This window comes from Panthera tigris, chromosome D3, assembly GCF_018350195.1.
Source record: "Panthera tigris isolate Pti1 chromosome D3, P.tigris_Pti1_mat1.1, whole genome shotgun sequence".
Taxonomy (NCBI): domain Eukaryota; kingdom Metazoa; phylum Chordata; class Mammalia; order Carnivora; family Felidae; genus Panthera; species Panthera tigris.
The window spans coordinates 454,336-466,587 of record NC_056671.1 but is presented as its reverse complement, the minus strand read 5'-3'; the positions used below and the strand labels follow the sequence as shown (position 1 = coordinate 466,587).

The 12,252-nt window shown below is 53.2% G+C and overlaps 1 protein-coding gene across 2 annotated transcripts; it reads left to right on the top strand.

Moving 5' to 3' along the window:
• Nucleotides 1-2,075: 2,075 nt before the first annotated feature.
• PGAM5 (PGAM family member 5, mitochondrial serine/threonine protein phosphatase) lies at nt 2,076-9,663 on the top strand. 2 transcript variants are annotated; one of them, XM_042961778.1, is made up of 6 exons: nt 2,076-2,286; nt 5,236-5,414; nt 6,355-6,480; nt 6,585-6,673; nt 6,795-6,925; nt 8,621-9,663. In XM_042961778.1, exons 1-6 carry the CDS (start codon nt 2,096-2,098, stop codon nt 8,769-8,771), a joined length of 867 nt encoding a protein of 288 aa, XP_042817712.1. In that variant the 5' UTR covers nt 2,076-2,095; the 3' UTR covers nt 8,772-9,663. The 2 variants fall into 2 exon arrangements, with proteins under 2 accessions (XP_042817712.1, XP_042817711.1); XM_042961777.1 differs by having other exon boundaries at nt 6,792-6,925.
• Nucleotides 9,664-12,252: the final 2,589 nt, after the last annotated feature.

Below are 12,252 nucleotides of genomic sequence, written 5' to 3'. Positions count from 1 at the left end.
TGAGCTTGTTCTTGGTTTCCCCACAATACTGGCAACTGATGCTCCATTTCTCAGGTCAAAGGTGATCTGATTTCCAGCTTCCAAAATTTTGTCAACTGATCTTTTTGCTTTGCTTCTTCCTGTGGACTAATTTTTTTCCTTTCAAAATCTTTTTACTATCATTTTAGTAAGCAGCCTTCTGGAAGAAAGAGGCATGAATGTATAGTTTCAAGACACCATGTTTGTTTGTTTGTTAATTTATTTAAAATAATGTTTGAGAGAGAGAGAGAGCACGAATGGGGGACGGACAGAGAGAGGAGACAGAATCTGAAGCAGGCTCCAGGCTCCCAGCTGTCAGCACAGAGCCCGATGTGGGGCTCGAACCCATGAGCTGTGAGATCATGAGCTGAGCCAAAGTCGGACGCTCAGTCGACTGAGCCACCCAGGCGCCCCCAAGGCACCATGTTTAAACAGAGATCTGGGTATTTCTGTGGAACAGATGCATTCTCCAAAACCCAGAGTGATTTTTTCCAACTCTTGATTTTGGCTCAGGTCGTGACCTTGAGGTCATGAGATTGAGCCCTGCATTGGGCTCTGCACTAGGTGTGAAGCTAGCTTGGGATTCAATCTCTCAATCTCTCTCTCTCGGCCCCTCCCCATGACACACACACACACACACACACACACACACTCTCTCTCTCTCTTAAAGAAACATTTAAAAAAGTATGTCAGATCATGTCAATTTCCTACTTAAAAATCTGCAAAGATGACCCAGAAATTCCTTTTCTGGGTACATACCCCCTCCCAAACTGAAAGGGACTTGAAGAGATATTTGCACACTTAAGTTCATAGCATTATTCACAGCAGCCAAATGGTGGAAGCAACCCAGTGTCCAGTGATGGATGATGGATAAACAAAATGTGATATATGCATCAAGTGGAATATCATTCAGCCTTAAAAAGGAACTTTGACACACGCTACAACACGGATGAACCTTGAGAACACTATGCTGAGTGAAACAAGCCGTTCCAAAAGGACGAATACTGTGTGACTCTACTCACACGAAGTCCCTAGAATTGTCAAGTTCCTCCAGACAGAAAAGGGAAAGGTGGGGCCTGGGGGCTGGGGGGAGGCATAGGGAGTCTGCGTTTAATGCAGACAGTGTCACTTTGGGTGGTGGAGTGGCTGCCCTATAATGTGAGTGTACCTGACGCCTGGGTTAGATGGTGGGGCACCTGGCTGGCTCAGTCAGTAGAACATGGGTCTTTTCATCTCAGGGCTGTAAGTTCAAGGCCCACGTTGGGTGTAGAGATTACTTACAAAAACAACAACAAAAACCCCACCTTTTAACAACCCCCCAATCTGGTTAACAGTCAATTTTGGTACCTGCATTTTACCGCAGTAAAACCAAACAAACTCGCTGGTTTCCTAGTTATACTAGGTTCTCTCTGCAAGGCTCCCTCATCTCTCCTAGCTCCTCGTGGCCTCAAGGCTGGGACTCCCAGAGGCGGGGCCCCCAAGGAGTAGACCCCCCCCCGCCCCCTGCGGGGTCACACACCCCTGTGACCACACCCCTTCCCCTCCCCCCCCCCGCCCCATCACACACACACACACACACGCACGCACCGCCGTCTCACACACGTGGCTCTCTCTCACACACACAAACACCCTGCAGCCCCGTTGCACACACCCTCGCCCCCCCCCGACCCGCAGCTCCCTCCCCCTCTCTCACACATACACCCGCGGTCCCCCCTTCTGTCTCTCGCACACACACCCCCGCGGCCCCGCCGCTGGCTCTGGCGCTCCCGTCGGGAAGGAGGCTCCACGCGGGCAGCGCAGGTTAAACGGGAGGCGCCGCGTGAACGCTCGCCGTTTGAAGGCAGGAATGACTAGCACGCCGGCCTTCCGCACCGGATCCGGGGAAAAGGTCTCCGCCCCGTCGCGCACCACACCCCTTCCACTTTGTTTCCGGAAGTTGATTTTGCCTGGCCGGGGCGGGACTTCCGTCCCGGCGCTGTCAGCCGGCCGGAAGCGGGCGCCGGAGGAATCGTGTCCCCCGCGGCGCGCCGTCCTCCCGCGAGCGCCTGCGCGGAGCCGGCGCGGGACGGGCGCGGGCATGGCGTTCCGACAGGCGCTGCAGCTGGCGGCCTGCGGCCTGGCCGGAGGCTCGGCCGCCGTGCTCTTCTCGGCCGTGGCGGTGGGAAAGCCCCGCGCGGGCGGGGACGCGGAGTCGCGCGTGGTCGAGGCGCCGGCGTGGGCGGGGTCCGCGCGCCCCGGGCCGGGCGTCTGGGACTCCAACTGGGACAGGTGCGGGGCCCGCGGGTGGCGTCGGGCGCGTCGACGGCCGGGCGGCGGGGACCCTGCGGGCCGCCTGCCGTCCCGTTGGGTCTGAGACGGCTGGTTCCGCCGAGGCGCGGGCGAGACCGGCTCGCGTGCGGGCTTGTGTTCCGGATCTGGCCGCGAGGCCGGCTGTGGGGGCGGGCGGAGGCGCCCGCGGCCCCCGGAGCCTCGGCTGTGCCGCACGACCCCGCCGCCGAGCCCGGGCCGCCGAGGCTGCCTCCTCGGGGTCGTGTTGAGAGAGCACTGCGCTGCCTGCGCACCGGGGAGCCCGGGGCGGCGATGGTGGGCGGTGGACGGAGGGCTTAGATCTCCCTGTCTTCGTTTCCCTCCCTCGACTTCTGAACGCGCGGATTGGAGGCTCCTTGCCTCCCAGCTGAGCGGAATGGGGACGAGGGGCCCAAAGGATGCTAGCCTGGCCCCTCAAGGGACCTGTGTGCAGGGAAGATGTGCGTCTTGGAGACGCGCGTGAGCCATCGGCCACACGTGCTTATCGAGCGCTTGAGATGTGGCACCTGTGATCAGGAAACATTTTTTAGTGTTATTTGATGTTAGTGAATTTAAATTTAAAAATCAAAGCAGTGCAGGTTTTTAAATATAGTTTATGTGTTGCAGTGGTGGTACTGACACGTTGGATTAAATAAAGTAAACTTTTGAAATTTCACCTGTCCCTTTCTACTTTTTAAAGGTGGTTTTTTGGAAACTTACATTTGTTGCTGGTGTTCCGTTTCTATTGGACAGCACTGGTCTGGAGTCTGGGAGTGGCCACTGTGGGATGGTTTAGCAATCCCAGCTCCTCCTCTGTCGTTTATCTGAATGAGTGCACAGAACTGGTATTGACTAGCAGCCTAGTTGTATCAAGAACTTCACGGGTGTTTTCTTTAGAACCTTTAATTAAAATAAATACTTAGAATACGTTTACAGGAAAATTGGAAAGATAATAAGCGTTCCTGTATACTGCACACCTGATTTCCTCTTTTACTAACATCTTACTTTAGTATGGTTTATGTGTCATAATAAGTGAACCAATATTTGTGTGTTATTAACTTTTTTTTTCTTTTTGCGGTTGTACTTTTTTGCGGTTTCTTCAGTTTTCAGTTATTGTTGTCTCTTCCAGGATCCCACGTGACAATTAGTCGTCTCCTCAGGCTTCTCTTGACTGTGGCAGTTTCTCAGACTTTCCTTGTTCTGATGACTTTGACCATTTTGAGGATGGTTATCGGGAATTTTTTTTAAATTTTTTTTTTTTTTTTAATGTTTAGTTTTGAGACAGAGAGAGACAGAGCATGAACGGGGGAGGGGCAGAGAGAGAGGGAGACACAGAATCGGAAGCAGGCTCCAGGCTCCGAGCCATCAGCCCAGAGCCCGAGGCGGGGCTCGAACTCACGGACCGCGAGATCGAGACCTGAGCTGAAGTCGGACGCTTAACCGACTGAGCCACCCAGGTGCCCCTGAGGATGGTTATCGGGAATTTTATAGAACGCCCCTCAAATGGGATTTGTCTGTTTTTCTCATGATTGGACCAGGGTCATATCCTTTTTTTTTTTTTAAACATCAGTACAACTTCTGAATTTCTTAGGGCTTTTTAAGGAAACAAGGTGGACTTTGATTCTGTTTGAAGCAGCACTGGACTCACTTTATTGGTTGAGGCTGACACACTGTATTTGTTCACCAAGTCTAGATTTATGAAGGGGGATGCTGTCTGTGCTGGAGAGTTCCAGGACCTCATCCAGTGAATTCTCCAGCCTCTTCCTGAAGAACCTCATCCAGTCTGGGCTTTCTGTGTCTGTGCCTGCCATGCCCAGGGGTCTTCTCTGGCTCAGCCCTAGGTTCCCATGTGGCATCTCAGCCTATCTGTATTAGGGCACCCCAGGTTTGCCCTGAAGAACCCTTGAGTCGCCACCCCTCCCCCAGACCTTACGCTTTCACCACTGTCTCAGCTGAGTATGTTCTTTCCCTAGCTCTGCCCATGACATAGACCTTTAGCTCTTACTGATTTAAGTTCTGGGAGCCACCAGACATGCTTGTCTTCATGACATTTGGTCATTTCTCAGCATCTTTCCTGCTGCTGTCCCCCCACTTTCCCATCAGCTCTTTCTCACCTTTCCAAGAGTGCCACCCAATCGACTTCGTGATGCTGGGAACGTCTTCCTCCTCACTGTCCACCATGATCGCCACTATCCCATGTGCTGCTGAGCATTTCAAGTGTGCCTAGCTTGACTGGGGAAATGGGAGTTTTATTTTAACTTTCATCATCTTGAATGTAAGTAGCCACATGGCCAGGGGCTGTCATTCCTCTGTGTCAGCAAGTTCATACTGGCCTTCTTGTGGGCACTCCCCCAGCCCTCCCTCCGCTGCCCCTTCCTGTTACCTGGTTTCATTTTCTCCACGTCACTGACCACCTGGCTGTTACCAGTCTTCGCTAGAACGTAGGTAGCACGAGGGCTTCGCTTGTCTGCTTCATTCGCTGATCACCCCAAACAGGCCTGGTGCTTGGGTCTGTGCAGTAAATGAGATGTGCTCTGGGAGGAGGGACTCTCAGGGGCCACTGGTGGAAGGCAGAGGACAACTGGCTTGTCCCTGTGCTTTCCTAAGACAGAAAGACTGGCTTGCCGGAAATCTCCAGACTGAGTTGTGAACAGGGGTCACAAAGATGACACCTCTCCTGTTTCTTTTTTTTTTTTTTTTTAATTTTTTTATGTTTATTTTTGACAGAGAAAGAGAGAGCGAGCGAGCATGAGTGGGGGAGGGGCAGAGAGAGGGAGACCCAGAATCTGAAACAGGCTCCAGGCTCTGAGCCGTCAGCTCAGAGCCTGACGCGGGGCTCGAACTCACAGACAGTGAGATCATGACCTGAGCTGAAGTCGGACGCTCAACCGACTGAGCCACCCAGGCACCCCTCTCCTGTTTCAACATTAGGCGAGAACCGCTGTCCTTGGTGAACCTGCGGAAGAGGAACCTGGAATCTGGAGAAGAAGAACTGGCCTCCAGGCTGGACCACTACAAAGCCAAGGCCACGCGACACATCTTCCTCATCAGGCACTCCCAGTACCATGTGGATGCTTCCCAGGAAAAGGACCGCACGCTGACGCCCCTGGGTACGTGCTGGTCGCACCGGGCTCCTTTGTACCTGTGTCAGGGGCCTGACCAAGATTCAAGCACGGTCATTAACAGTGATCGTCAGCCCGACTGACACAAGACAGTCGTTGAAAACACCCTCGGCTTTAAAAAATAGATGGTGAGGCTTGCGAGCGATCAGATCTGAGGCATAGCAGAGGTGTTCTGTACCCCTGACGCCCTGTGGGTGCCTACTGCGCACCCTGTGTGCTTGACTCAGCCTGCTCCTGAAGACCCTGTGTCTGCACACGCAGGTCTGTTTAGAGTTGGCTTTGTGATAAACCGACGAGACCGGGTGACAGCCGCTCTGACTGGCCAGAAGTGCCGCGTGTTGCATTTTCTGGCCGTCGTGAGCGGCACTGCCGGGCATGCCTGTCCGCCGTGTGCTGCATGCAAGCATGTCTGTAGAAGAAACTCCAGGAGGAGAAGTGCACAGTGGTCTGCGCTGCACTTACCCATTTATGCGCGTATTAAAAAATTCAGATGGCATAGAGGGTTCGGCAGTCTGTTCTCCAGCCTCCTGTGCTGGTCACTCTGAGGCCATCGGGTCTTTATGTGTTGACATCTGTGATGATTGCACAGCTGGTGGATCGGTGGCACGTTGCGACTCCATCTTTGGGCAAAACTGAATAAAAGTGGCATGAGGGACCCAGAAATAGTAAACAGGACCCTACCTAGACTTCAGCGAGCCTCAACCTTGGTCATTGTTTTCAACATTTCTTCTGGATGGGGCTGAAGGTAACTGGATTATCTCATTGGTCTAACCTGCTGAGTGCCTGGCCCCCAGTTAGGCCCAGGCCCCAGGAGGGCCTGCCCATCTTGTCCCCCAACCCTCATGGTACTTGGGTGAGGACTGGGGTATTTGTAAACAGAAGAGGGGCTGCAGCAACATGGAATTCTCTGGTGTGTTTCACCTTCAAGGTCGTGAACAGGCTGAACTGACGGGGCTCCGACTTGCAAGCTTGGGCTTGAAGTTTAATAAAATTGTCCATTCGTCCATGACCCGTGCCATCGAAACCACTGATATCATCAGCAAACACCTGCCAGGTGAGTGCCCTGCCGCCCCAGGCCCCTTGGCATCAGGACTGAGATGGGAGGGCTCTGGGCAGCCTCTCCCGAAGGGGTAACCTGAGTCCCTGCTTTTCCTGCAGGCGTCTCCAAAGTCAGCACAGACCTGCTGAGGGAAGGCGCCCCCATTGAGCCCGACCCACCCGTGTCCCACTGGAAGCCGGAGGCTGTGGTAAAACCCCCACTCCCCCGGGGAGCACCCCCTGCTCCACCCCCTCACTCTCTCCACACCCCTCGACCTGTGGCCTGCGTGTTGCCCCTATGCTTAAGATTCTCTACTCTGCCCCCAGCAGTATTACGAAGATGGGGCCCGGATCGAGGCCGCCTTCCGGAACTACATCCACCGGGCAGACGCCAAGCAGCAGGAGGACAGTTACGAGATCTTCATCTGCCATGCCAATGTCATCCGCTACATCGTGTGCCGGTGAGGAAACAGTACAGACGCAGCCGCTTGGCCTAGTGTAGGGCGGGCCGCCTGGCCAGTGGTGTTTCCTGGGTGAAACCCACATGGCCACCTGCTTAGGGCTCTGTGTGCCCTGGACTCCTCGCACCGTACAGTCTATTTCCCCCCATCTTGGGAGACAGTGCAAACATTCTCTTTCCAGTTTATACTGTTTGTATCTAGTACCTGCCAGTGGGTCCTGCCACAGCGGATCCTGTGGTGGCATTTGCCTGACGGTGCTTTCGTGTTTCCCTCATTCTGCATTTCTTCATTCAGATTCTTTTGTAAGAGCTCACTCTCACTCTGCGTTGGTTTGCTTGTAGGATTATGGACTCACAGATCTTTAGTTGGCGCCGTGGGTCGTAACGCATCAGCACGTCGCTGCTCTGGCTGCCCCAGCATTGGCTGCTGGGCCTCACTTCCTGGCACTATAGTAGGTTCCGGAGCCCCCATGAGTGACGCCTGCCCTGAGGCGCAGCTGTGTGTCAGAGGGCTCTGGAGGTGGTTAGGCTGGCTGGCACTTACGTATCTGACCAAAGCTCACTTAGTGCAGAATGTGAAATAGCCGTAAGCCCAGCCAGCCCCCAGACCCACCAGAAAATGTGTGTCAGGCATTTGAGTAGCTGTGGGATTTCCCCTTCTCGTGAGATGACAAGTATGGCAGCAGCAGGACAGGACACAGCCCGGCCGGCTGGCCCGTGGTGCCGTCCAAACCTACGCCTAGGGTCTCTGCTGACCCTGCTTGACCCTCGGGCCTGTCGCCAGAGCTGGGGGGTGGGCGCGCGTACGGCCTCTGGTGAGAAGCTCAGAGCATCCGGGGCAGGGTGCACAGGGACGCCAGGCCACATGGAGGGCGACTTGAGACGGGGCTCCACACCCTCCAGCTAAAGTGCCCCCAGAAGGCGTAGTCTGGGAACTCCGGTGTACAACACACACCGTTTCCTCCGCGCCGTCCTGTCTGCTGCTCTTGGCATGCGTGGATCAGCCGTGTGTGAGCACCATGTTCTAACACGGCCTGGGGTAGGCTGACGTAGGCGGCCATTAGGAAGTGACCCCAATGCTGAAAACATATGCAAAACCCAGAAGTAATCGTGGGTTTGGCGTAAAGGTGGCCCGTGTGGCAAAGGGCTAGAAGGAACCAGAGCATCCCCGTCACGGTACGTGAGGGCCCTGCAGAGCCTGGGGGAGACGTGAAGAAGACTCAAAAGCAGCACTAAGGTAGCTCTCCCCGAGGCTGTCGGCCGCAGGTGAGCCGCCGGGATGGCGCTCGTCCACTGGGACATTCGGGGCTCAAAGGACGTCTGACGACTCAAAGGGAAGCCATTATGACACTGGGCTTTTCAGCAACTACCGCGCCTAAAAAGCATTTCTAAGAACAAGAAGACACTGCTCTAAGGATTATGGGTTACACCACCCTGTTCCCGGCAGTGAGCGGGTCAGGAGTGGGTCTTCTGCACCGTCTGGCGCCCCCTGCCCCCTTCTGATTACACTGGAAAGAGATCAGCCACACTCACCTGTAGAAACTGTGTTTCTGACTCACCTGCACCTCTTGCGCTGGGTTGGTCCCCTGACTCGATGGGTTGGTGTCTGCCCAGCCCTTCCCTTTGCGGGTCCGGGCCCCGGGAAGGTCTGAGGGGTGACTGAGCTCCCTGTTCCAGCACGTTCTTTCTCTTCCAGGGCGCTGCAGTTCCCCCCAGAAGGCTGGCTCCGCCTCTCTCTCAACAATGGCAGCATCACCCACCTGGTGGTTCGGCCTGATGGCCGAGTGGCGCTCAGGGCCCTCGGGGACACGGGGTTCATGCCTCCGGACAAGATCTCCCGCTCCTGAGGGCTGCCCAGAGGACCTGCTCTCCAGGTCCCCAGCCTGGTTCGCACAGGTGCCGCCACGGACACAGCTCCTTCCCCATCTTCCTTCCACAGGCTTTGCTGTGGTGATGCTGTTTCTCGGGGAGAAAGGTGAAAAAGCACGAATGTCTTTAGTATCTAAAATGTGGCGTTTCGGTCTGTACTTCGGCCCAGGATGGAAAAGGGAATCGTCCTGAGCAGATCAGCCTGATTTCTCTCTTGGGGTTCTCTGCCCTGTCTGCCAGGACGGGGCCTCACTGACGCTGTCTGCGGGGACTACGGCCAGTTTTCCCAGGCGTCTTTGGTTGTGACCGCTGTTGGCCACGTGAGCCCCTCGAGGCTGTCGGCAAAGTCCACTAGGCACGAGGGGCTCCACGGAGGAGGGGCCGCCAGTGCTTCCATTCAGAACTTGTCATACATTCTTCTCATTTCTTAAAACTCTATCACTTAAATATTTGTCAATTAAAGATTCTATTCATCTGGGTTCTTGCTTTGGTAACCACTCAGTCTGGAGTCCTGCACCCATGACACCGCTGGGTCTGAACTCCCCTGTGTTGTTAGGCCTTTCCCGGCACCTCAGAGCAGCATGACGGGTGAGGGAGGGGACCGGAGAGTGACAGTGCAGCCAGGGTCCTGTTTCAGTAAAATACCAGATACTTTAGTCTGCCTCTGGCTGTTAATCCTTTACACTTATGGATGAAACTGTTTAGACGTGATGTGTCCATTCCAAGTATTCTGTTAACTTAGGAGAAACTTCCTGTGAGGTGGTTATGAACATTTTCTGCAATCTGTGCAACTAATTGGGACATCTGATCCACTTCTCTGTAACTTTGGAAATAACTGCAAAATAAAATTTTATTTTACTGGTTTTTCAAGGTGCTATTGTGAATGTTTTAAAGAAAACAGGAGCCCAGACTTGCCAGAATGCTGCAGCAGCGGTGGCAAGTGTTTTCCACGGTGATGTGTTTCCTGGGGTTGACGGCCTTGCTGGGCGTGTACCCACCAGGGGCCAAGGCCCAGACCCAAGATGCACCAGCCCCTCGGCACTTTCTAGAAAGTTGCGACATGCCAGGGGCTGTACCGGCTTCTCAGAGGATACAAGTGACAGGCAATACATCTGACCTCCGGTGTGCATGACGCATGGGAACCCGAGTCCGAGCCCTGGACCCTCAGACCAGCCAGGACCTGAGGTGGAGGTAGCAGGCCCTTCCCCTCCTTCCTCAGGGAAGTTGGTGCTGCCGCCTCTCTCATCTTCAGACCTGCCTTTCCGGCAGCATTTCACTTGACCTTTGAGATGCAGGGCAGCATTTTGGAAACCAAAAACAAGCCCACATCGCGGGAGGCAGGTGAGGAGCAGGAGGTCGGTGCTAACATGGGGTCGGGGCTCACTGATGTCTGAGGGGACAGGGACTCCAGACTTCTGGGATGTCAGCAGCACTGTCCCAAGTTCGGCCCAAATGAGAGCTGTATCAGGAACCCACATCTGGGAACAAACAGCACTTGGTTCCTATGGTGGCCTGCTGCTTATTCCAAAATACTGTCTTCTGAGACCATCAAGAAAGGAACGGAGTGCATCTGTAAGCAAAGATAGTACTGGCGGGTTTTGTGCGCAGCTGCAACACGCGGGTGTAAGACAAGGAAAGTGCAGGCCCGGTGAGCACACCCAGCTGAGGACGAAAGGGCAGTGAGTGAGCGATGGCCTCCGAAGCCACACCCCGTCACAGCAGTAATCCCACAACCCACCGTTTCCTCTCGAAGCTGTGAATGTTTCTGGGAGTATCTCCAATTATTCACGAGGATCCGTCTGTGGTCCTTGTTGGGGAAGGTCTTCAAAAAGACGTGACTGCCAGTCGACCTGTGAGCTGGCCCCACACACCCGGAGGCTCCTCACCCTCTCCCCTCCTTGGATATGGACTCCGCTCACCTTCCCTGCCCACGGAGCCTTGAGATGGTGACGTGGGACCGAGAACGTGTGTACAGCATGCGTGAGTGAACTGCTGAGGCTTCCACAGAAACTTCTGGAGGATGGGTGCAGGGGTCTGTTTCATCCTCCCACCCGAGACAGGCCTCCTGTAGAAGTTCTTTGGCTTGTTACACCTGGAGCGGCCGGCCTCTTTCTTGGTTTCTCTCTGCCCCCCGTACAGGGACCAGTTACGCATTTCTCCCGGAAACTCCCAAGAGGGTTGCAAACCAACACCTGCCACGTGTGGTGGGCACTCATTCTAGAACAGCCTGGCTCTGGTTTTCCCCCAGGCGACGATGGCGGGGGCTTTCCTGTGTCCCTCGTGTGTCAGCCGGTGCCACAGCACCACTGAGTGGTCCCCATCACCTCTTCTGAAAAACTTACACTCCATTTGTTAACATCACGAGACCGGTTTCATTTCCAAGGGCGATTATGAAATCTGTGCTAGCTTAACTCGAAGTTTTTCACAACCATGTTAGGAACAAAAAGGGCCAAAAAACAGCAAATTCACCACCATCAGATTAATGTACTGTTTCATCACAACACTGCTTAAGATTTTACTAAAAACGGTACTTGCCCAGACACCAGTGAGAGCAGTCTTTCTGAAAGCTTAGAATTATTACCACATGGTTTTAATAATAATTTCATTAAGTAGCTTAAAAAACAATGCAAAATCACCTTAAGACACATGATAATGCATTCATTGAGGCCAGGGCCACCTTCTATAAACAAATGAGGAAATAGTCAAAGATGACCTAAAACCTCAGAAAACAAGAACCACAGTCTGCATAATTAGGACAGAAACACTTTTAATTTCCATCTGGATATTTACAGCAACATACAGGACAGTACGGTAAGGTTTTATAGAAAACAGATTGCCACTGTGAATATGCTATCTGTATTCTAATTTCTTTTGAGAACAAAGATGCCTTTTATAAACGCCATTGGCTTTTAGAATAGAATGTATTTTTCTGTGTTTTATCTAGATTGTCACACCAGTGTTACACACTCTATGCAACAACCTTTAAAATTTTTAAATCTAAATCTAGATTCCAATATTCCTGACCTCTTATTAACACATGAAAGAAATAAACTTTTTTTAAACACAAGTTCCCAATCAGAGTTTTCATAGAAAAAAAAAAAAAAAAACCTCATGCCTACTGAGTATCTCTGTATATTCTCAAAAAAGCAAGTTTCAGGAAAATAAAAAATAATTTACAAAAGGCACTGAATTTAGCAAAAATTGGTAGAGCTTTGCATTTTGGATAACACTGGACATGCTCACAGAGCACCAGCAGCGTGTGAGCGGTCACGTACACCCGAGAAAGGTCGGCCCTCAACGTGGGGCCGTGGGTTGGGTGTCAGTCATGGCAGTGGTTCTAAGGTGGCCCCCACGCTCCAGGCAGACCCCCCAAGAGGTCACGGCCAAAGGGAAGCTGAAATAAATGCACTACGGTAACTGACCAGGACTCAGAGATAAACCTCTAGTTTCTGTACTAAA